Source organism: Saccopteryx leptura, chromosome 13, assembly GCF_036850995.1.
Source record: "Saccopteryx leptura isolate mSacLep1 chromosome 13, mSacLep1_pri_phased_curated, whole genome shotgun sequence".
Lineage (NCBI taxonomy): Eukaryota > Metazoa > Chordata > Mammalia > Chiroptera > Emballonuridae > Saccopteryx > Saccopteryx leptura.
The window spans coordinates 23,664,370-23,689,070 of NC_089515.1; the positions used below are offsets into that span (position 1 = coordinate 23,664,370).

The following is a 24,701-nucleotide window of genomic DNA, read 5'->3' on the forward strand; positions in this document are numbered from 1 at the left end:
GCTTCTCCTATGTGCCCTGGCCGGGAATCGAACCCGTGTCCCCCACACGCCAGGCCGACGCTCTACCACTGAGCCAACCGGCCAGGGCCTGGAAGCAGAACTTTTGAGAAAAAGCACTGACTACAAACCCCCTAACAACACCTCTTGAAGGGAGAACTGACTCTTAGTAATAAAAATTACACTATAATATTGCTTTCTATTTAAAGAGTTTTCTTTTTTTTTTTTTTTCCCCCCCCAGCTAGTCCAATGATCTCTTTTGGGATTGGTCCTATTTAGCAGTTCTTAACTGGTCACCTGGGGAGCTCTGAACACCACCACTGTCCACCTCACCTTCCAAGATTCTGATTTAAATGGCATGAGGTGGGACCTGGTGGTCGTGTTTTAAAGTGCTCCGGGTAATTGTACGTGTAGACAGGGTATCAGTCCTTGGCTTCATGAGCTCCTCAGAATGAGCAAGTGTTGGCCGTTACCAGACTATCTTAAGCGCTGGCATTAGCCAGAAGACAGGCTAAGGGAATATGATTTTTTATAAGATGGAATCTTGTTTTAAATTGTGAAAGCCATACACGTCCAAAGGAAAGAAAATAATACAGAAATGTATAAAGTGAGACTATTGCATTTCTTCCTATCTTAACCCAAATAACCACTATTATCAGTTTGTTGTGCTTTTCTCCAGATTTTTATAATGTACACATATGTGCGCACACACAAATCCTCATACACATACTCCCCCTAATCTAATCATAGTGTTTACATACTGTTTTGTAACCTGTTTTGCTTTTTTTTTATTATTATTAAAGATTTTGTTTATTGATTTTAAGGAAGAGATAAAGGGGAGAGGAGTGGGAAGCATCAACTCATAGTAGTTGTTTCTCACATGTGCCTTGACCAGGTAAGCCCAGGGTTTCAAACCAGCAACCTCAGCATTCCAGGTCAATGCTTTATCCATTGCACCACCATAGGTCAGGCTTGTAACCTGTTTTTACTATTTTTCTTTGTTTGCTGTGGGCATTTCCCCATAATAATGCAGAAAGACTTATCTTATGTTTAACAGATATATGAATCATAATTTGACCATTTTTTACACATCAATAGACATTCAATATTCCTCACTCTTTGTGGTTACAAACAGTGCAGCAACAAATACCTTTACATACATAAACACACACATGACACACACTTGTATGGGTAAATTCTTAGAGACAAAATCGCTTAAGTGAAATTTGAGGTAGAGATTGCCAAAATGCTCTCCAGAAAGATTGTTTCGGTCTACCCCATGCAACAAAATGCCAAATGACAGCTATTTGCCTTGTGTCAAAAGCTGAGCTTTGCTGAGCATAGCAGAGTGGAAGGTGTGAGTGTGGCAGCTGGTGGGGAGGAAATGGTGGGGTCACTTCCCCTGCGGGGCTGTGTGGAGGAGGCACTGGCCTCTGGCCTTGCCTGGCCGATGTGTTTCCCAGGAAGAGGAAACCAGGCTGTGTGTGTTAACCTTTGCCTTGCTCACCAGGGTGTGACGATGGAGCCAGGCACGTTCACAGGATGTGCGCGTCCAGGTCAGTGGGCCCGGGGGCAGTCATTGATTTGGGAGTGTGTGGGGTGACAGGCCTCCTTCCAGCCCTTTCCTAGATTCACTGGGCTGCATCCAAGCCCATCAAAGTCCAAGAGCGTGATTCTTTTTATGTTTCAGGAGAGGATACTATGTTTAAGGTTTCTAGGACTCTAGCTCCTGAATGGCAATGTACATCTAGAGTTTTTCTCCATTTCCATAGTAGGGTGAGCCTTTTTCTCCTAGCCTCGGCACACTGCCACCCTCTCTGGGCTGCTAGGCATTATCCTAGATACCCACTGCCCATTACTGGGCCTTTCTACTGTAGCACCTGCTGGTTCAAGGTGGTCAGACCCGTGTGCTCTGATAAGCTGGCTTGAGACCAGAGGGTGGAGGCACAGTGGGAGGGACGAAGGTACAAAGTCCAGCCATGGGCCTGCCCTCAGGTACCATGCCCAGAGCTCTGGAAACCTGAAATGGGCTTCTCTCTAGAACCAGGACTAACTGGTGACTCCAGAAACTTCTAGGGGAAAGGCTAAAATTCCAAGAGTGCAGAAGACCAGGCCAGGCAACTTGAAGGGGAAGATGGGGAAAAGTCTCTTTATTTATGAACTGGAGATAAAATAATACCTTTTTTCCTAGAATCATTGGAAGGATGAAATACGATTGAATGAAGTGCTTAGCAATACCTGAACATTGTAGTGCTCGGTCAGTGAGCGTGGGTATTGTTATTCCTAATGAAGTGGATAGTTGGTGCGCATAGAAGGAAGTTTGTAAAAACTGACTCTTCTTGCTGTTTCTCTCCTAGTTCTGGTGACGGGAGGGCAGAGCTTTGACAGCTGAACCTTTTCTTCAGGTTCACGTAGGGCAGGGGTCCCCAAACTACGGCCTGCGGGCCACATGCGGCCCCCTGAGGCCATTTATCCGGCTCCGCTGCTCTTCTGGAAGGGGCACCTCTTTCATTGGTGGTCAGTGAGAGGAGCGCAGGATGCGGATGCTGGAGCACTGTATGTGGGGGCCCACAAAGCGCGGTGTCGCTCACGTATAGTACTACTTCCGGTGACGTGGGATGCACGCGTCACGACTCCGGAAGCGTGTCATATCGCTTGTTACGGCTAGCAGTGACAATATGGAACCGGACATTGACCATCTCAGCCAAAAGCAGGCCCATAGTTCCCATTGAAATACTGGTCAGTTTGTTGATTTAAATTTACTTGTTCTTTATTTTAAATATTGTATTTGTTCCCGTTTTGTTTTTTTACTTTAAAATAAGGTATGTGCAGTGTGCATAGGGATTTGTTCATAGTTTTTTTTATAGTCCGGCCCTCCAACGGTCTGAGGTGAGGGACAGTGAACTGGCCCCCTGTGTAAAAAGTTTGGGGACCCCTGCCATAGGGTTTGGAAATCCTGGGAGCTCCTACTTTTTTCACGCACTTCTCCTCCAGGAAACATGAAAAAAAGTAAAGAGAAAAAAGCCTCTGACTACAAGGGGCCGGCCACAGCTCATAGTCCTTTCGGAGGGTGCTCCTGAGGGGACCATTGTTTTCCCTGCCTGGGCAACAGAGTTATTTTTGCTCTTCTACTTTCCCAGGCTGGCTTGTTATTCAGTGTAGGTCCACTCCCACCATGTGTGCGTGTGTGTGCGTGTGCACGCACATCTGTCCCTGTCCCTGTTTCCCGCTTCCTGCTCTTTTCCAACTCCTACGGCCAACGGAAAGAAGTCGGTTCACTGTCTCCCTCCCTCTTCCTGGGTGTCTGAATAGCTAATATGCTCTGGGCACTTAACTGTGTGCCAGGTCCTGTGCCAAGCATCCCATGTGCACTGGCACATTCAAAGGGGAGCTTCCATTGTGAGCCACGCTTTGCAGCGAAGGAAACCCTGACTCAGAGAACCTAAGACACTTGCTCAAGCTCACACAGCAGGGAAGTGTCAGAGCTAATATTTGAACCCATCACATGCTTTTGAAGCCTTCTTCCTCCTCTGCCATCCAGCCCTGCCTTCGGTCCTTCTTGAGCCTCACTGTTCGTTCGGTGCCCCACCCCTCCATCTTGCACCACGGCCTGTTTGCTTTGTCAGTGTGAGTCTGGCTGCCCAGCTGAGCTGTCTGGGCCTGGAGGCTGGGGACTTGGCCTCAATCCTTAGCTTGTCACCAGGTAAGCACTCACTCAACATTTGTTGCTTGCTTTGTATTCTCACTTATTTAGCGGGACATGAGGTGAGCACTTATTAGGTGTGAAGTGTCTTGCAGAGTGTGATTTGTCATGATCATGCCATGATCTGCTTTCAGGAAGCTTTCATTCTAGTGAGATATACAGGGTTAGCTCACAACATCCTCACCACAGCCCAAAGGGAGCTAACCGTGGTTATCCCCATATTTAAGGGTAATAAACAGAGGCATCAGTGATGTAGAGCAGTGGTCCCCAACTCCCAGGGCCACGGACCGGTATCGGTCCGTGGGCCATTTGGTACCGGTTCGCAGAGAAAGAATAAATAACTTACATTATTTCCATTTTATTTGTATTTAAGTCTGAACGATGTTTTATTTTTTAAAAATGACCAGATTCCCTCTGTTACATGCATCTAAGACTCACTCTTGACGCTTGTCTCGGTCACGTGATACATTTATCCGTCCTACCCTAAAGGCCGGTCCGTGAAAATATTTTCTGACATTAAACCGGTCCGTGGCCCAAAAAAGATTGGGGACCACTGCTGTACAGGCTTCCTCCAGAAACCTTGCCTGCCCTCCGAATTAAATAAACACCCGAGGCCCGTGATTCCTGCAAACAACAGCAGGCACTGCGTGTGATGGGGGCCCGTGAGACTCTCGGGGGTGTTTGGTACTGCATAGGGGCCTGATGACTATCCCCTCCTCCGTGTACCCTGCAGCTGCAGGGCCTGGGTTTGGGAGGTGACCGCTGGACACGTGGTTCTGGAAGGAGCATTCTGCCCGCACACACCCCGCCCCTCCCAGAGCTCATCTGGGGTTCACTTATACTGTGACTGCTCCATAAACACGAGGTCCAGAGGGATCCTGGCATTGGATGGTCTGAGGACTGAAAGGGTCTGCCACCTGGTCAATAACCCTTAGTCAACCCGTGTGTGTGCGTGCTGGGGTGGAGGTCGCCCTCCAAGTCCAGGCTTCTAAGTAGGGTCTCGTTCCCTAATTCAAGAGCCCTGGTCCTAGCCAATTGATTCCACCCCATGGTGGTGTGAGCAGGTGAAGGGAGGTTGTCATTAAATTAACATTTGGCCTGGGGCCAGGGGCAGCTGGCTGGGGTCCAGGAAAGAGATGGCCTTCCTTAAACTGAGCCACGGTGCCGCAAAGACGCACCATTTCCTCCGCAGTTCCCAACTCCTCCCTCTTGATGCAGCAGAGTTGAATCAAGTACTTGCTGATTAAATACACTTTCTTGTTAAATACAGGCAGGTCCTAGGCCTTCCAGAGCTGATCGGGCCATAACTTTGGATTGTTAACTGGTCGCAGGCCAGGTTTGATCATGGACATCCCGCCACAGGAACTGGGCTGGGCTCATTATCTGTGCTCTGGAGTGGAGCTGGGGGTCTTGATTTGCATCGAGGCTGCTTTCTTCTTGAAAAGAGCAAGACTTGGAAGCTGTGGAAGTCTCGGAAGCCTCAGACATTTTGGGGGCATAATGAGCTGAGCAGCCCGAGACGGCCTCAGAGTGGGTGGGCTGGTAGGACCGGGCTTCTGTGCAGGTGTCAGTGGGAGTCCCCGTAGCCGTGTCTGTGGTGCAGATCCTCCCCTGTGCAGGCTGGGAGTCCCCGTAGCCGTGTCTGTGGTGCAGATCCTCCCCTGTGCAGGTGTCAGTGGGAGTCCCCGTAGCCGTGTCTGTGGTGCAGATCCTCCCCTGTGCAGGTGTCAGTGGGAGTCCCCGTAGCCGTGTCTGTGGTGCAGATCCTCCCCTGTGCAGGTGTCAGTGGGAGTCCCCGTAGCCGTGTCTGTGGTGCAGATCCTCCCCTGTGCAGGCTGAGCGTGGCAGGAGGACATCGCTCCCCTGTGCAGGCTGAGCCTGGCAGGAGGACATCGCTCCCCTGTGCAGGCTGAGCCTGGCAGGAGGACATCGGACGCTGGGGCTTCCTCTCCAGGGAAGCTGGATGCAGTTGCTGGCCTGTAGCAAGGCTTTCTAGACACCTGCCATCTGCCTAAATGGCCAGAGATGGGGGAAATAGAATCCACGGGTTTTTAAAATCCAGAAGGAAGGGAAACTCCATCCGGGAAACATAACCCCAAAGTGTGTGGATGTTTAATTGCAAACCTTTCTGGAGACACAGCTGCTCGGTAATGTTATCTGGGCCGTTCCTGTGACCAGAGAAGTTTATCTGGGCCCCAGTAAACAGAGCTGGCTTTCTCAGATGACCTCTGCCCTGTCCCCATTCTCCTCCACCTGCTCTTTCTCTGTGGTTTATCGCTAGGGTTTCCAATGTCACCAGCGCCAGCTCAGAGAGGCTGGAGAAACTCTAATGGGGATGGGGGGGTTGGGGATGGAATTTTGTGTATCCACTGCTCATTTGGAGGGCTGATCTGGGATGTTCAAGGTTTGGGAGAAAGCAGAGGTGCTGACTGCTCACATGGAGAAAGGGGCCTGCAGACGGGCTCAGATCGCTGGGCTCATCTCCAGGAAGGTCTCTAACCATTTCTTCATCTCCAGGCACCTCTGGGAAGTCCCAGAGATTGGAACGAACCTGGGAATATGGGTTTATCTCCCCATCCCCACCCAGGAGTTCCCCTCATGCCCTGAGGAAGTACAAGATGTTAGCAGGAGAAGTACTTTCTTTTTAAAAAAATTTTATTGAATTTATTGGGTTGACATTGGTTAATAAAATTATGTAGGTTTCAGATGTACAATTCTATAATACATCATCTCTATATAATATTGTGTGTTCACCACCCCAAGTCAAGTCTCTTTCCATCACCATTTATTATTCCCCCTGTACCTTCTTCCACCTGCCCCCACCCCCCTCAGTGGGAACAGTTCTCTGTTCAACAAAGAAAGACATGTATTTGAGGGGAAGCATGGGCCTGTCTTGTCCTGTTGTCTGTGGCTGACAAGGGTCACATGGACAGTCTCCCCTCACCCCTGTCCTCTGGCTGTTTCTCTACTGGGCTTATCTTTTGTGTGGGTTGAAGTCAAGGCTTAGATCTAGATGACTCCCTGTGACTCTTCAACTATTTTGAAGACTCAAAAGGAAAGGCCTTTTCCAAAGGTGGCATGCTCTGGTCGTGCGCCGGGGAGTTGTAGACTAGAAACTGGGAGGTCTGGGTTTCTGTTTCCGCTCTGCCACTAATGGGGTGAGCACACCTGCAACGGTAACCAGTGTAGTTTACCAGCCTGGGCAGCCCGGAAGGTGTGCCCATCTTATAGGGGAGGAGTCTGAGGGCCTGCGATGCTGAGCTGAGGTCTCACAGCCGCTAATGAGAGTGAAACCCATGTACTACTGATTCCAGACCTTGCCTCTTCTTTGGCAAATCCACCTCCTGGATCCTAGGTTCCTCCTCTGCAAAAGGAGAAGCCTCCCAGCTGCCAGAGGCTGTGTGCCTGCCTGTGATGAATTCTCCTTGGGAGGTGAAGGGAAGCCCCTAATGACTACAGAGGATGGAGCATGGGTCAGTTAAGTCCCAGTGAAGCCCTTCCTGTGGGCCCTACTTAGTTGGCCAGGGAGATAGGCTACTGTCTAATGGCCTACAGGTGAGTGCAGGCTCTCTTTTGGGAGGGCATGGCCACTTGGGACCTCCTAAAGGTCCGTCCACCTAGACAAGGTCGGGAAGGCAGCAGCCAGTTGTGCCCAGCATCTGTCCCCTGCCCAGGACCCGTGGGGAGGGCAGATGCAGGTGGGAGGGGAGACGCAGCTGGCAGGGTTTGGGAGTCAAGGAGCTGAGAGTCAGTGACGGGCTGGGGTGGGGGGGTTGAGTGGGGGGAATGGGCGGATTAGAATCCATGTGAGAATTCCAGAGCATCCTGCCATAGTGAGCCGGTTGTATATTGTATATTTCCTCTGTGTCGGGCTGGTTTTGTAGCATTCCTAACTGTTGACTTCTGTCTGGGCCCCGAGTCCTGTCTCTTTTTTGGTCTCAGGCTCTCAGAATTAACATGGCTCCCCCCTAAGCAAGGGGGTGTACAGACTCTTCAGGCCATCTAAAGTTTTATTTAAAAAGATGTCATTCGGTTCTGATCAAGTAGTTTGATTTAAATATCCACATTCCTAAATCTGCACATAGGGAGATAGCCCAGCGTGGTGAAAAGCACGGGGCTGGACTCAGCTGGACGCAGGTTCAAGTCCTCTGCTCTGTACTTTGCTACCGATTGACCTCGTGCAAGTTACTTAGCTTCTCTGAACCTTGGCTTCCTCCTGTACAAAATGGTGATTGCAGTGGTAGCTACATCACTGAGCTGAAGAGTCAATGAGCTAGTGCTTACTAATGTTTTACACTGTGCTGGCACGTGGTAACCAGTACCTAAGTGGTTTCTACAGTTTCTTTTTTTTTTTTTTTGTATTTTTCTGAAGCTGGAAACGGGGAGAGACAGTCAGACAGACTCCTGCATGCGCCCGACCGGGATCCACCCAGCACGCCCACCAGGGGCGACGCTCTGCCCACCAGGGGGCGATGCTCCGCCCCTCCGGGGCGTCGCTCTGCCGCGACCAGAGCCACTCTAGCGCCTGGGGCAGAGGCCAAGGAGCCATCCCCAGCGCCCGGGCCATCTTTGCTCCAATGGAGCCTTGGCTGCGGGAGGAGAAGAGAGAGACAGAGAGGAAAGCGCGGCGGAGGGGTGGAGAAGCAAATGGGCGCTTCTCCTGTGTGCCCTGGCCGGGAATTGAACCCGGGTCCTCCGCACGCTAGGCCGACGCTCTACCGCTGAGCCAACCAGCCAGGGCCTTCTACAGTTTCTTATGGATACATATTTACAGGTTATAAAGCACAGCATATTCCTATCATAATAATAGTTGATAGTTTATTTTGGGCTTATGAAGATAGGAATGGCCTTTTATTTATGTTCTTTCTTATCAGGATCACATAAAACATACCATAAATACCCATTCTCAGGCTGGCATCACTCAGCTCTGTTTGCTTTGCTTTGGGGCCATCTCCTGGGGTGCATTCCAGAACAAATACTCCACCCTGCCTGAGGCTAACTCTGTGCCTTAGAGATCAGAGGGGAGAAGGGGCTGGATTCAGAGCTCACTTTCTTGGCTGTTAACTGATCAGCTAAGCAGAAAGCCTCACACCCCTGTGTGCAAAACCCTTGCTAGGGGCTGAATGTGTCCTCCCCCCTCAAATCCACACACTGAAGCCCTAATCCCCAGGGGGATGGTGTAGAGCTAGGGCCTGTGGGAGGTGATTAGGTTTAGATGAGATCATCAGGGTAGAGCCCCAATGCTGGAATGAGTGCCCTTATAAGAAGAGGAAGAGACCAAAGCCCCCTTTCTCCATCATGTGAGGGCACAGCAAGAAGACAGCCACCTGGCAAGCCAGGAAGCGGGTTTTTAGCAAGGACCTTGAGCTTGGACTTGCAGCCTCCATGACTGTCAGAGTCAATATTTGCGGTTTAGGTCACCTCGCAGATGGTATTCTGTCATAGCAGCCCAACCAGACTAAGACAGCGCTGCTTCACGGTGAAGTCAACTACCCTGATACCAAGGTGTCTAAATGATCCCCGTTGCTAAGCTTCCTTCCTTCTCACAGCGACCAAGACCCCCACCTTCTCCGCCCACCTTGTCCTCCACGTGGGCGGGGAGCCTCCAGACCACTGAGTCAGAATTGCGAGACAGAAGCCTGAGAACGTGAATTTCAGCAAGTTTCCCGGTGACTCTCATTTAGCAGAACAGCCCTGAGGTTGTGTGAGAGGACCCCTCCTTCTAACTGAGGCCTCTCCCAGGAGGGTGTGCCTTTGGTGTGACAAAGACGGTGGAACAGTAGGCCAGACTGGGTGGGCAAAGGACTTTCTCTCCTCCTCCAGCCAGCAGTCCTGCCCACCTCCTGGGCTAGGGAACCTTCCAGAGCCACCAGAGGCCACAGCCCTGGAGAGCCTGATTGAGCTTGGTGACACTGGAAATGGAGTCCTGAAAGGCCTTCATTTCTGAAAAATCTTCTATGCGCCAACATCTCTCCTACAAATCTACTTTCATCCAAGGGGTCGGTTTGTTTGTTCAACAGGGTGAAATGTTTTCTGAGCTCCCGCCCTGTGCCAGCACTGAGCTGAGACTTAGGAGTAGGGTGAGTCCCACCTCTCTGACACGCTGTGGTCTCCTGAGTGGGTTTCGGTTCTGAGGATCACCTGTGGCAGGATAACCTGGAGTCGTCTGTTAAAACTGCAGATGTAACGGCCATGTCACGGGGGTAGGGGGTGTTGGTAACGGGAGAGGCTGTGCGTGCGTGTGTTGGCGGAGGGACAGATGGGAACTCTGTACTTATTTACTGCTCAGTTTTACTGTGAACCTAAAACTACTCTGTGAAAATAAAGTTTTTGAAAAATAAAATAAAATGTAGGTGCCTGAGCCCCCCAAATCTAAGTTTACTTCTGCAGAATTTCAGAGGGAGGGGCCTTGGCACTTGTGATTGTGAAAGGCCCCTTGCAGAACCTCATTCCCCCTGAAGTTTGAGAACCAGTGGTAATTAGCTACTTAAATTTTTTTTAACAACCCCCATTTTATGTTCATTGAATAAAGAACATATAAATAAAAAAGAGGAAATTAAAACCATTTGAAATCCTACCCTCCTAAGATAATCATCCTTAGCATTTTATTGGATACCCTTCAAGATGTGTGTGTGTGCTTTGTATATACTTAGACAGATGTGCGGCAGTCATGTGTACCTGACACTGTGCTAGGCCCTGGGGACAGAGATGAGAAGAAGAGTCCTGGCCACAGAGCACCCACAGTCATGTCAGGTGGTGCCTGGTAGAGCTTGAAGCCCAACTTCAGTCACCCGCTCACCAGCTCTTCCTTCTACCCCACAGGTGTACATCATCCACGTGACCTGGTCTGACTCCACATCCCAGACCATCTACCGGAGGTACAGCAAGTTCTTTGACCTGCAGGTGAGTTGCTCTGAATTCAAACGGTGCCCAGTTCCATCTGCAGCCCTCGTCTCTGGTGGGCTGGCCTCTCTCATGTTCTCCCTCATCCGGAGGAGCCCTGCAGAGCTCTCAGGGTCAGAGTCGAGGTTAGAGCAGAGGGACAGAAGAGAGTCTTGAGGGTCCAGCTGGACTTGGCTCGGTTTAGGACACTGCAGACAAACACTCAGGGCTTTGTTCGCTTCCTCAGATGGTCTTAACAGTCGTGCTCTGTCACCCTCCTCTGCCTGGCTGGTAGGAAACCAGGGTGGGGAGGCAGGAAGATGGCTGTGGGTGCCATGTGCGTGAGCAGACATGTGTATAAACATCCAGGGTGACACACAGCCACCACATCATTGCAGGCAAAGAAAAGCAAACATACAGAAAAGACCCAAACAGAAAATAAGCAATTTCTTGAACCACAGACACAAACTGGCCATACCACTGTGTCTGTCTAACCAAATAAGGCTCTTGCTGCCCTGTTTGTACATGTGGACAGTATGTGTGTATATTACACAGACGTGTTCACACGGGGATGGGGATATGGATCCCACAGCTCCATCACGAACACCTCCCTTGATGCCCACTAATCGGGTTAGGCCTCTTTGGATTACAAGTGATAGCTTTACACTCATACCAGCTTAGACAAAAAGGAGACTTGGTTGGCAGGCTATATATACCAGAGAAGCTTATGCAGTTGATCAGATGGAGAAAAGGGGATATGAGGCAGTGGCTCCAGGAATACCTGAAACCTGAGTTATTCTTCCTGTCTTATCTCTGGTTCTCTCTTTATCTTCTATTACCTCATACCTTGAGGAATGTGGCTGTCAACAACTCCCAAATTTCATATTTTGTGGTTTCCAACAGCAGAGAAACTGATGGTCTCCCACTTCCAAATTGAAAAATCCCAGGGAAGATTCTGATTGGCCCAATTTGGTCAGATGCCCTCTGGACAAATCAGTACGGCTGGGGGTGGCGTAGAGGTTATATAGCATAGACATGGCCACTGAGGGGCCCACCCCTATGTATGAGCAGGCACCAGACGAGGCAGAATCACTGTGAGTTGGGCAGTGACCCTTTCTATACCAGGAAAGAAAGCCAAGAGAGACTTCCTCAGGACTATGAGCCAAGTTTAGGTCAATGAAAACTCAAAGAAGAGATACCTACTTCTGGTCCTCACAACCAAGGTTCATCCCATCCTTTGCAAGCCTTTGGAGGTGAGTCATCTTGGAGAAGCCAGGCCTGCATGTTTACCCCCACGTACCTGATTTTATCCCATTGTCCTTGTCACGTTACCTATGAGGTGAGCCAGCTTCCTGTATTACAAATCCTCTCAGAATCCAACAATATGGGATTGAATATCCCATTGAATCTGGAATGAAAGCCACTTCTTACCCTCCTGCCTTCTTCCTCTTTCCCCCTCAATTCCTGTCCAATCTCCATGGGTCCTTCCGGCATAAGCTGGTGGGATTTGCTGATACCCCATCAATGGGTGTAGTGTGCCGGACAGGAAATGATAACTTAGCTGGGGAGAGGGGACCCTGAAAGAACTCATTGATGAGACCGAGGGGGTCTGAGAGTCAGCAGAAACTCTCAAATCAGAACTTGTCTTCCTCCCTTTCTGTTCTGTCTCCCCACCCCCTTCCTAGTTACAGACTCTCACAAGAAAGGAATGCAGCTACCCCCACTTCTCCCGTGCCTAGAGTGTCATTTCCTGTGTGTTGGGAGGGGACACACGGCACGGAGTGCCATGTACGACATGCTGGTCCTAGCCATGAGCGTGGCTGGGCCTGTACACGGACGTCATCGCCGCCCTGTCGATGCAGTTGGGAAAGGGGTTGGGATGGTTCTTTGGAATTTAACCTTTGAGCCAAGTGTAGCATCTTGGTGAACCCATTTTATCAAACTCATGGCATGATGACTTTGTGGTGTGCATTTTGGGGAGGCGTTCTTATTTATCCGGGTCACTGGTTTTAATATGGCAGCTCCTATAGAGGAAGAACACACAGCATTGCTAACCTCGTCTCTGGTCACTGGTGGCCCTCGGAATTCAGTTTTCTGAGAGGCTGTGTGAGAGAGTGGCTTAGAGCTTAAAAACTGGGGACATATTGCCTGGGACTGGTTACTGGTTCTGTCGCCATGTAACTCCAGACAGGTTCCCTAACTTCTCTAAGCTCTGTTTTGTCATCTGTAGAATGAAGGTTCAAATAGTACCACCCAGTAGGGTTGTTAGGAGGGCTAAATGAACGAATCTACATTTTTCCGGACACGGACACGAGGTTGTCTATAGGGGGTTATCCGCTAGGCTGTCTAGTAGTGCTAGCAGGTGGCAGGGCCTCTGGGCCGTGGCGGAGTGGGTCTGGGGCTCACCCCCTCCTCTCCTGTTGTTGCTGTTTCCCTCTCTGGGCTTCCCTCTGTGCGGAGGAGCTGCTCTGCCCTGGCCTCCGCCAGCGTGCTCGGAGTCCTGGAAGCCACGGGCTCTCTCTGGGCCTACCCCTGGGCAGGACGGCAGTGCCTGCCCTGGCCTCCGCCAGCGTGCTCGGAGTCCTGGAAGCCACGGGCTCTCTCTGGGCCTACCACCGGGCAGGACGGGACTGTGATGGAAGTGTGTGTGGGGGGGTGGCCCACAGGTGGCTGTTCTGAGAATCGTTTTGCTTCTCCAGTTTTTGGCGGAGCCCCACCTTGGAACCCTGCAAGTCCTGGGCTGCTAAGCTGGCCTTGTCATCTCAGGGTCCTGGGCCTCTGGGGACCACAGATCCTTTTGTGAATCTGGTGGCTCTCCCCAGAAAAAGAGCATGTATGTACAATCTTACCTATAGTGTCAGGTGTTCTCAGACACCCTGCAGACCCCCCAGGGAAGAACCACTGAGCTGAACCAGTTCAACTCATGAATCACGCAGTCACATCTTGTACTACTTGGGGGCGCTGTTTGGGGTTTATGCACAGTATTCGGATAGTGGCAGCGAACCTGGATACCCCTGTGAGGGACCCCTAGGTCTCCTCCCTGCCCCTAGTTGGTTTCCCTGGCCCCAGCATGGGTCTCCTCACACTTCCCTCTCTTATTTCTCCCTCTTTAAACAGTACCTTTTGTTCCTGGGTATCATGAGGAGGCCCTGGGCTCCCAGCTCCCTAATATAACCCGGGAATCATGTGCAAAGTGATACCAAGTAGCCCGACCTCCTTACCCTGAGCTGAGGGCCATGGGCTGTGTGCGGATCCAATTCCGCTCAGAATAGCACAGGTACCTCCAATGTCCTTCTCCCTCTGTGGGGCCAACCTGGAGACGGACAGGCGGGCCCCGCCCTTCACACCCCACTGCCCAGAAGCACCTGAAGGATGCTGTCATAGGTCTTGGTTTTCCCATCTCTTTCCACCGCAGTGTCCCCATTGGCACAGCCCATGTCCCCAGTCTATGTGCAAACTAAGATTTGAAGCTGAGCATCCCTCTGGGTTATCACCTTCAAAGCTTCTGCCAGAACCTACCTGCTTAGCGTGTGGCGCTCTCAGGAGATCTAGGGAATGGAAAATCTCAGGCATACACTGTGGCAACCCGTGCTGAGGGAGGGGACAGCAGGCAGAGGGGAGGCAACAGGAGGAGGAGAGTCAGTGTGTCTGACCTATGGCGTCGATGAGTCCTCCGCAGGGTACTTCGAACTCGGGCGCAGCCCTGGAGAGCTGTTTTGGTGATGGGGGAGGACAGCCACAGATAACCCGACAGCTGTCCATTCCACATTTTATCTGCAACCTTCGGGCTGTACGGGGGAGATCATTTATCTTGGTATTCCCTTTCTACCCCCACCACTCACACTTTTTTTTTCCTTTTTTATTTGGTGATTATAGTCACCAGGTAAATATGAGATATTCAATTAATTTTGAATTTTCGATGAACAATAAATCCTTTTTCTAGTATAAGTGTGGCCTTAATATTTCATAGGATATACTTATCTGAAATACCCGTTTTATTGTGTGTCCTATCTTTCCACTGGCTGAATCTGGCAGCCTCGCTGTGGCTGGAAGTGGTGGGGGTGGAGGTGTGAAGACGGGTGAGCCAGGCTGGCTCAGATTGGGCTGGCCCGTGCCAAGGCCGCCGGCGTATTTGCAGCTCTGCAGGGCAGACACGGTGCTGGCTGGGGAACACTCCGCTGAGGACAAGGTCCCTTCCTTCAGGAGTGCATATCTGGTGGGGAAAGCAGACCAAGCAGTTGAGTCCGCTGTAGATGAAATAAATGCTAGCCTGAGATAGAAGCAGAATGCTCTGGGGGGAAGAGGAAGGAGAGAGCGTTCTTCTCGGGAGGGGGCAACGAAGAAGATGCCACGTGGTTTTGATTGGTGACAGCAGCCTAGAGTGATAAAGCCACACACTTCCATCCAGTTTGAGGAAAATGTGGCTGTTTCTTGAGAATTATAGTTAGCAGGGTAAAGTCTGTCCCTGATTTATTTTTTAGTTAGTTCATTCATTGATGCCTGTTTGCCGGCTTCCTTTTGTCTGTCCATTCGTTTGTTTACCCTCAGTCTGTCTAGTCGTAAGAGCCTGCCTTCTATGGCCCAGGCAGCATGCCAGGTTTTGGAGATTTATTGATGAGCAAAAGCAGATCTGGTTACTGCTTTTATGGGAAGTATAGCTTAGTGAGGGAAGGCAGATTTTAGTTAAAATGTGTATATTCTTTTATGCTATTCCAGATGCTACAGAGAAAGGTACCATAGACGTATTATGGGGAAACCTTATCCTTGGGGATTGGGGCAGGCTTCCCTGAAGAAATAAGTTTTATCTGACAGATCAATGAGTTGTTTTATCTTATTTTATTTTGGGGATCAGGGATGCTTTTATGCTCCTAATGAAAACAAGACGTTCACCCCCAGACTAATGCATGAATGTACACATACAATTCTAACAGCCTTTTCAGTCATTCACACTGCCCTGAAATCCTTCCGTGGGCACCAGGATAAGACTTTCTAATCAGGTAAGACGTTCTACTTGACCCTGAGCCTTCTCCTCTCCCCATACCTCTGCCTTGAGCCTTCAGACCCAGTGATTCTGCCTCTCCTACAGTCAGTGGGTGCCCCACTTCCTGCCCACTGAGAGGCGCTGGGTATGGAGGCTTTAGACCTGTGTCTTTGGTACAGTTAGCCACTGTACCACAGTGGAGCTATTTGAGTTTAAATTTAAATTAGTTGAAAATCTTAAAAGATAAATTTTAAAAATTAAGTTTAATCACTGTTTTTTTTTTTGGTGTTTTTTTTTTTGTATTTTTCTGAAGCTGGAAACAGGGAGAGACAGTCAGACAGACTCCCGCATGCGCCCGACTGGGATCCACCCGGCACGCCCACCAGGGGCGACGCTCTGCCCACCAGGGGGCGATGCTCTGCCCCTCCGGGGCGTTGCTCTGCCGCTACCAGAGCCACTCTAGCGCCTGGGGCAGAGGCCAAGGAGCCGTCCTCAGCGCCTGGGCCATCTCTGCTCCAATGGAGCTTTGGCTGCGGGAGGGGAAGAGAGAGACAGAGAGGAAGGGGGGGGTGGAGAAGCAAATGGGCGCTTCTCCTATGTGCCCTGGCCGGGAATCGAACCCGGGTCCCCCGCATGCCAGGCTGACGCTCTACCGCTGAGCCAACCGGCCAGGGCCAATCACTTTTGAAAATTAAATTAAATTTAGTTTCTTGGTCACACTTGCTACGTTGCAAGCACTCAGTAGCCGCAGTGACTAGTGGCTAGGTATTGAGCAGCTAGAGAACGTCGTGTCTGTCATCCCTGAAGGTGGTGTGGGACTGTGCTGCTTTAGACCGTCTGAGACACACGCAGGCTTGCTCTGGCCTTATGCTCGCCCCAGAGTACTCTGCCCACCGCCTAGTCCCTTCCCAGTTGGCCTCGGCAGGAAGAGAGAGACTAAGTTCCGTCATGACCTGCCCCATCGACAGAGCAATTCAAATTCAACTGTATTCCACAGCCCTCTTGGAAACCAGGTCAGTTACTAGAGAGGGCCTCTAAGGGCATTTTAGATGTCAAGCTGGGGACAGGGAGAGGAGAGGCCCTTGGTCTTTGAGTGGAGATTGGTTTCTTCTAAAAACAACCCACCACTCAGCCCTATCTGACCAGGAAAGAGACGTTGTCCCAGAGGGCGCTGGCCAGGACAAGGCCTGATGTTGAGGCCTGTTTGGATATACAGGGTTTAGATTATTTGGAGGAGCAGTTAAGGAGAGGAGGAGGAGGGTGAAGGGCCACAGATGCTCTTAAGTTGCCTTCCCACTGGCAGCTGGACCACGTTTCCAACCTCGAAGTTTCCTTGCACAGCTCCTTCACTGTTAAGTATCTCCCCCAAGGCCTGGCCCCACCGAGGAAGGGCCGGAAGGCTCCATCGAAGGTTGTTTCACAATCTGACCTACAAGGCAATTACTGCATCAGTAATTACTCTGCAAACATTGGCTCCGCGGTGCTGCTGGCCCTTTAGTCTGAACTCCGGCCAGGGAGTGCACAGGGTCAATATTTGATCAGAGGCACGAGAGGCCCCTTAGCTCCCCCCACACTGCTTGGAAGATGGAGTCCAAAAGGTTGTTTAGGTTTGCTTATTTGCTTAAAAGAACTTAACCTATTCTGGAGAGCTTTTCTCTCTCTTCCTTATTCATCTCTCCAGTTTCTCCGCCCACTTACCCCACCCAGGGTCACACTCACTTTCCAGCTCTCCAACAGCCAGGCTAATGATGGGCGAACAAACTATAATCCTGAATTGCTAATAACCAGCCTTGAAATAGATGTTGTGTATGTTTCTGTGGGTGTGGTATGATGTCATTTATGGAGAGTTATAAGATCACTGCATTTTTAGGATTAGAAGAGTTCTATCCCAAGCTGCTTACTTTGTAGTTAAACATTTGTTAATTTTTCTATTCATCAAATTTATACAAGCTTTAATTTGGTTTGCTGTCCAGAGCAAACCTCAGCGGAGGTCAAACTGGTGTGATCTTGGGGTATGCCAGGGATCAGTCTGAGAGTAGAGAACGGGGGGTGTCTCTCCCAGAGGCTCTGTCTTTTTTTTTTTTTTCCCCCTTTTTTTTTTCTTTTTTTTTTTTCTCCGAAGCTGGAAAGGGGGAGAAACAGTCAGACAGACTCCCGCATGCACCCCACCGGGATCCACCCGGCACGCCCACCAGGGGTGAAGCTCTGCCTACCAGGGGGCGATGCTCTGCCCCTCCGGGGCGCCGCTCTGCCGCGACCAGAGCCACTCTAGCGCCTGGGGCAGAGGCCAAGGAGCCATCCCCAGCGCCGTGGCCATCCCCGCTCCAATGGAGCCCTGGCTGCGGGAGGGGAAGAGAGAGACAGAGAGGAAGGAGGGGGGGGTGGAGAAGCAAATGGGCACCTCTCCTATGTGCCCTGGCCGGGAATCGAACCCGGGTCCCTCGCACGCCAGGCTGATGCTCTACCACTGAGCCAACCGGCCAGGGCCTAGGCTCTATCTTTTCATCACTGAGGCAAGCTCTGTGCTGTTCGGGATCATTGACCTGAGACTAATGGCAAGGGGACCAAAGTCTAGGGAGGTAACTTGTCAAGTTCTGAGAACAGTTTTGTGCCAAGCATTCTAGAGAGTTCTTGTGCCTGGTTTGGCAGTTCTAGCTCCAGCAGTGTGGTTAGCTGTGGTCACTGTGATTGCTCACCCTAGACAGAGGAGAATTTGGGCCTTGGCTGAGGTTAATCACCAATCCCCGGAGGGCACAGAAAGCCATGTTGTTTGCCATGGTAAAAATGGGAGACAACTTCAATGAGTAGCCCTAGAGGATTGTGAGCTGAGGAATTCTCTGCCACTTTGTACAGTAGTCAGAACAAAGGAGACTGATCTCTATTTTTTGGCTGGATTTCCAAGAAATGTTAATGAATGTCTAATGCAAATTTCAAAACAATAATATTATAGTATAATAACAATTATGCAAAAACAACAAGAAGAGATATGTTTTGCAAGTACATTTACAGTGTATGAAGATTTTTCAAAGATCTGGAAGGATGCCCTTCAGCTTGGTAGCAGAGTTATCTCTGGAAAGGGTTTGGGGACATTAGTGGGAGAAGGGACTTAGAGAGGAACTTTAGCCGTATTTGTCATGTGTATTTTTAAAAAGCAGAAATTCATATATAATTTGCAACCTTAATATTTAATATTCAAAAAGACATTCGCCTGACCAGGTGGTGGTACAGTGGATAGAGCGTCGGACTGGGATGCCAAGGATCCGGGTTTGAGACACTGAGGTCACCAGCTTGAGCGCGGGCTCATCTGGTTTGAGCAAAAGCTCACCAGCTTGGACCCAAGGTCGCTGGCTCGAGCAAGGGGTTACTCGGTCTGCTGAAGGCCCATGGTCAAGGCACATATGAGAAAGCAATCAGTGAACAACTAAGGTGTTGCAATGCGCAATGAAAAACTAATGATTGATGTTTCTCATCTCTCCGTTCCTGTCTGTCTGTCCCTGTCTATCCCTCTCTCTGACTCTCTCTCTCTCTGTCTCTGTAAAAGAAAAAGACACTGATGGGGGAGGTATAAAATAAAACGTTTCTCACTGTCCTTACTGTATAATGAGACAGAGAACATACAGGTTAAAAAAGTAAACATTAAGAACATATCTAAAGAGAAAGAAAATGAAAATAAAGATTAAAATCTCATTGCCTCAGATTTCCTGAACCATCGTTCTGGATCCTTCCTATGGAGTGTGACTGATTAGAACCTCATTACAGCAAACCCCAGGGGCCTGTCCATATTTTATTGTCAAACTGGAATCTTGCATTCAGATATTGCTCAAAACACACGGTCTGGGGATTGGGCAAGAAGCAGGTGGGCAGTGGCTCTTGCATCACAACAGAGCAGAGCAGGCCGAGTAGCGTGGCCATGGAGCGCAGTGCTTAAGGGCACGTACTCCAGGCCGGGACAGTCGGGTTCCAAGCCCAGTCCTAGCACTTGCTAACTGTGCATGACCTCTCTGCACTTTGGTTTTCCCATCTGTATTATGAGGATTTAAAAAACCTGCCTCATGGTAAGTTTTACAACCAGAAAAGCTCCAAAGTAGGTTAAGACTAAAACAAGACATCTCATATATTATATAAAGAAAGTCCTTAGAACCATGACTGTCATGGAGACGCTTGACAGGGAAGCTGAAACCTCCCCAGTTAGGCTTCTGGAAACTTAACTCCGAGAGGAAATCGCTGGACAGCCCCTCTCTGTCCAGAGGCACAGGTCCTTCTGCTGCCCCATTTATACAGACTTCACCTGTACTACGCGTGGTCAGCCTCCAGGCCGGGGAGGCAGGCAGTGCTGTTAGGGGATTTCCAGGCAAACATTTTCACCTCCAAAGTGTGATTATCAACCCACCTTTCTCCCTGCAACACTATTAGGAAAACGCTGCTTTTTAAAATGTAATTTTTGGTCGACAGTGTCTCCTTGCTCTTGAAAACAGGCACCTTCCAGATTCCTGCTGGAACACGTGGGGTCCCAGGGGAGCCTGTGGGTATCCCAGTAGCTCCTGGACATCCTGGGACAGATTTCCCCTCCCCACCCCCCTTGGGAGCAGCTCCTGCCTCAGCTACTCCCTGTCATCTGTTCCCTGTGGAACTTCAGCCTTCTCTGGTTTCTCCTGATAGAGAGAACCCCTCTGGGAGGTCCTGCACTGGGGTGGGCAGGGGTAGGGTGGGGAGGGCTGAGGGGGTCTGCTCTCCAGGGAGAGTCAGGAGGGAGGGCCTGGTGCAGTGGTGCCTCCAGGCTGCTCAGGACGGAAAGCAGTTCCGCTGAGCGGGAATCCTGGGTTTCCTTGGTGTGCAGCTGGAGCGCTCTCGAAGTTGGTCCCTCCGCCCCCATCCAAGCAGATAGGGTTTGCACGGTTTGTACAGTGACCCCTTCTTGTGTAGTTTCTCCAACCCCGTGGGTGTCAGAGCAGCCTTGTACACCAGGGGCCTCGCCGGTCCAGAATAGATGGACAGAGGTGGCGGGAGGAGGAGGGGTGGTGGCTGTGGGCAGAGGACGTTGGGGAGGGGCTCCCCTCATCTGTGCATAAAGGGAAACGTGCCCGAGAGAAGGGGGCAGGGATGCCACCAGGAGAACTTCCCGTGGGGAGGAGCCCAAGGATACAGAGAGGAGAGAAACTTGTCTGATAGTCAGCCTAGAAATCAGTCTTCCCCTGTGCAGACGAGTTCTCGATCTATGAGCACTTTTTTAGGTTCCTGTGTGCTTTTGGCTAATTGTGGCCTGTAGGTGATCCAGGCTTATGCCTCTGAGGAGTTCCTAATGACATAAGGCCCCGTCAGATGAGACCGCTGCTTGTGCACCAGGATGTCAGGAGCCATCTCTGCCCTTTGCTGATCACTCAGCCTCTCCATGGGGCCCAGGTGGGTGGGATTTTTACACAGTGGAGAAGCCCCTCTGTGGACACCGGGAAAAATTGTAAGAGAAGCCGGAATGTCCTCTGGTTATTAAACCTTGTACACTCATTGGCTCTGACCTGTGGGTGAAGTCCTGTGAGTGTGGGCATGGGGGCCCAGGGGGCAGCCTGCGCCCCCACTGACTGTCCTGCAGGGCTGATAAAAACACCATTTCAGGGAGAGAAGTCAGCTGTGTGCAGATATCACAACAGGGGAGGTACATGCTTGCCAACTAGCGTTATAACCTGTCCGCTGGGCGGTTAGGGGTAGAATTGTAAGTTTACAACCAGAAGACTGTTAGAGATTATGGAGCAGGATGAGAAGTATCTGGCATTAATGCTGCTGCTCTCCAGTCTCATGCCCACAACAAACATCACTGATTGATCATGGCACATTTCCATTCCGTGCTCATGGCAGAAATTGTTCACCAGTCGTGAGCCCCAGACATGGTCTCAGAATTTTTCCAAAAGAAAAAAACAAAAACTAATTATCAGATACTGAGAATCAATTGGCAATGGCATCTTGAGGTGACACTTATTGACCACCCTCTGATACAGTCCATTTTCTTTATTTGACAGATGAGGAAATGAGGCCCTAGGAGGAGAAGTGGCTTGTCCAAATTACAGGGCCGGCAAGTGACAGCAGGACTGAACTCAGATAGTCTAGCTTCTAGATCATTCCAGTCTGGAGCTCTAGCCTCCCATGCCAAAGTCCTCTTTCTGTTTTTGGCTGAGGGCCAGAAACCCCTCTTGCATCATCCAGGGTGGGGGTGGGTGGGGTCATTCACCCTCACAGGAAGGAAGATGCCTGTGTAGAGAGCAGAAGACTCCTCTCCGCTCCTAGAAAGGTCAGATGGCTCTTTCACAGGACTGGCTGCTTCCTGGAGCTTAGCGCACATGTCCTGCCCACCAGCGCCTACCTCTCTCACAGGGTAGTGCCCCAGCTTTGCCCGAGGCAGCCGCTGAGTCAGGCCACACTGCCTGCATGACTGCCAGAGCTGCGCACCTTGTTTCCCGGCACAAGGCTGTCCTGTCAGAGTGTGTTTGAGTGTTACATCTGGGAGGCCCAGAGTGCAGTTGCTGCTTCTGTCACCTCCCTCTTCCTCTGGTCCCAGGTTAGTTCTGCCTCTACTGGGCCCCGTCTACCCTTCTTTGGATAACCAACAGGAAAGTTGGCTGGAAAGTGGGTGGGGGCAGTGTCCCCCTCCAAACTGGAGAATGGAGGGAAGGAAGACCTTTGGTGGTGGCCAGGTGAGTGGTGTGTGTGTGTACACAGTATGTGCTGTGAAGCCTTCGGCTGTGACTAAGTCACTCCCTAACCGCGGAAAGGAATTTTAAATCACTTTGGTGGCGTGCCAGCTACATGCCTGGCACCGGGTCTGGTACTGGGGACCCTGAAAAGAAAAGCCAGGGTCATCCTGTGCAGGAAAGCCAAGCTAACAGCCGTGGCCTGAGCTGGACCCCCAGCTGGTGGAAGGACCGGGGGGAAGGCGCAGGATGGGTGAGCTGCCTGGGGTGCAGACCTCTGCCATCGGGCCCGCATGCCGGGGCATCCCCACCTGCCTGTGGGTCTGGGGCCTGGCGGCTGTGGCGTCCTTGCGTCCCCCTCCCTCACGATGGAAGCTGCTGGGTTAGCTTTGACGTGTGTGGGACAGCCGGGGTGAGCCGTGGGCGCCTGGACTGTGGGTTGTTTGAGGGAAGAGTGTGTTCTGCTCTGCAGCAGGTGAGCTGCCACCAGCCGGGGGGCAGAGTCCGCTGCAGGCGTTCCCTTCCCCAGCGGCCCATCGCCCCAGCGGGACCGCAGCTTCAGGTGACGACAGGGGCTGAGATCCTGCACCTCGGGACGTCCCTGAGACCAGGCCCTCATAGCTGTTGGAGAACTGGCACCATTTCCTTCACATTCTCACGTTAGCTGGAGGCAAGGAGAGAGGTTTTAGATTCCTCCGAGACCCCCACGGATGGGTGACAGCAGGCTCTCAGGAGAGCCTGTGGGACTGTGGTGCCAAGTTCCCACGTTTCTGAGTGGGGCAGTGTCTCACAGTGATGGAAGCACAGGCTTCATCAGACGATTTGTGGGTGTGTGCCTTGGCCCCACCTCTTACCGTCCGTGTGACCCTGGGCGATTACTTAACCTCCCAGAGTCGCAGCCTTCTTATCTGTGAGGTGGCTCTAACTGCAGAAGCTGCCCAGAGCAGTTGTGAGAGGTCCAGGATGTAAGGAAGGCTCAGGAGCCTTCCCCACCGAGCCTGGAACAGCTAGGGAGCATTATTAGGATGGTCATCATTCCCATTGTCGCCTTGGGCCCCGCTGGAGGGGGGAGGGAGGGGCCCCAGGTGCGCCCCTGCGCCACTGTGTCTGTTTGTTCAGCCTGGACTAGGGGGACATTGTCCCAGCCAGGAAAAGGTCTTAGGCACCTCTGAGCTGCAGTGAATAAATACTCCTGGGCTGGCCAGCAGACAGCCCAAAACCCAGGCCAGGGTTTGGCTCCGTCTGCTAATTAGGGAGCGTTTATCTGGTGCCCGCAGAACAAAGTGGCCAGTTCAGCTATGCTGGAAGTCTGAGCTCAGTGCTGGTGGGGGCCTGAGGAGGAGACTAGGAATGGGCCTGGGGGGAGTGGAGGGGTCCCTGGGGCTAAATGGATCACATTCAGATATACCTTAAAAAAAAAAAACAAGAACAACCAAACAGGAAGCATGAGGCTGGTGTACGCGTTGGAGTTGAGATGCCCACAGAGAGGACGGTTCTGGTGCACAATAAGCGGCCATTCTTCCCGCTGAGATAGGGCCCGCTGGTCTCCCGAGGGGTCGTCTCTGCTGAAGGCTGGCCTGTCTGGCTCCCCAAGGAGACAGGGCAGTTGACCCTCAGGTCCCCAGGGCTCTGCTCCTTATCTTGGAGCCTTGTAAGAAGGAAGCCCAGTGGGAGGGTGGAGGAACCCCTCTGCGGGAGCGCTCCCCTCATCCCTCATTATGTTGGGGCGAGACCAAGATGGGGGAGAGGGACTGGGAAGTCTCTACGTGTAGGAGGACTCAACAATGTGAGAGTTTGTCCTTTGTTTTACGTATTTTGGAGTACAGTTGGGAAAATGGACTAGTTCAGAAAACTTAGGTTTTTTTGACCATGAGGTTCAACGTGGGGGAGGGTGGAGCCCCAGAACCACCCTCCCTGCCAGTGAGGGGCCAGGATTCAGACTGGGCAGTCTGTCTCTGGAATCCACTTGCTAAACCCCTTTTGTCCCTTGCCAGTCAAAACTTGAACGTGGCCCCTACATGAGCCAGAGCACCGCAGAGGCAGCCTGGGAGGCCCTGGCACCTTAGAGAAGGGAGGGGTGCTTCCCTGTCTCACCAGGAAAGCTTCAGAGCAGGTGGGACTGGACAGGCCTCTGGGGAGGGTGCTGCCCTGCCTCCAGGTGATCCGTGATGGCCAGCCATTGGCCCTCCCTCGACCCAGAGAGACGTGACTGCAGTTTCCTTCCCTGTGCCGGCCTGTGCATGGGGCTGACGTGCTCCCAGCCCTCACCCAGGCTGCCCCAGAGGGGAGGGCCCAGGGTGTCTGTGGGTAGGGCTGGGCACGTGGAGGGCAGGAACCTCCGGTGGTTCTTTCTCCTCTTCCCCTTCTCTGGCTGGACGGGGGGTGTTCCGGGTCTCATCTGTCTGTTCTATTACCTGATCCCTCCCCAGCTCATGCTAGCTGTTCCTCTACGGCCTTG

The 24,701-nt window shown here is 51.4% G+C and overlaps 1 protein-coding gene across 4 annotated transcripts in view; it reads left to right on the top strand.

Moving 5' to 3' along the window:
- The window catches only part of SH3PXD2A (SH3 and PX domains 2A), a 241,501-nt gene that overhangs the window by 45,792 nt on the left and 171,008 nt on the right, over positions 1-24,701 (top strand). For 2 of the 4 annotated variants that reach the window (XM_066354520.1, XM_066354521.1), the window contains exon 2: positions 10,523-10,603. In XM_066354520.1, the coding sequence (XP_066210617.1) occupies positions 10,523-10,603 (81 nt within the window). The other 2 variants (XM_066354525.1, XM_066354523.1) reach the window with 2 other exon arrangements.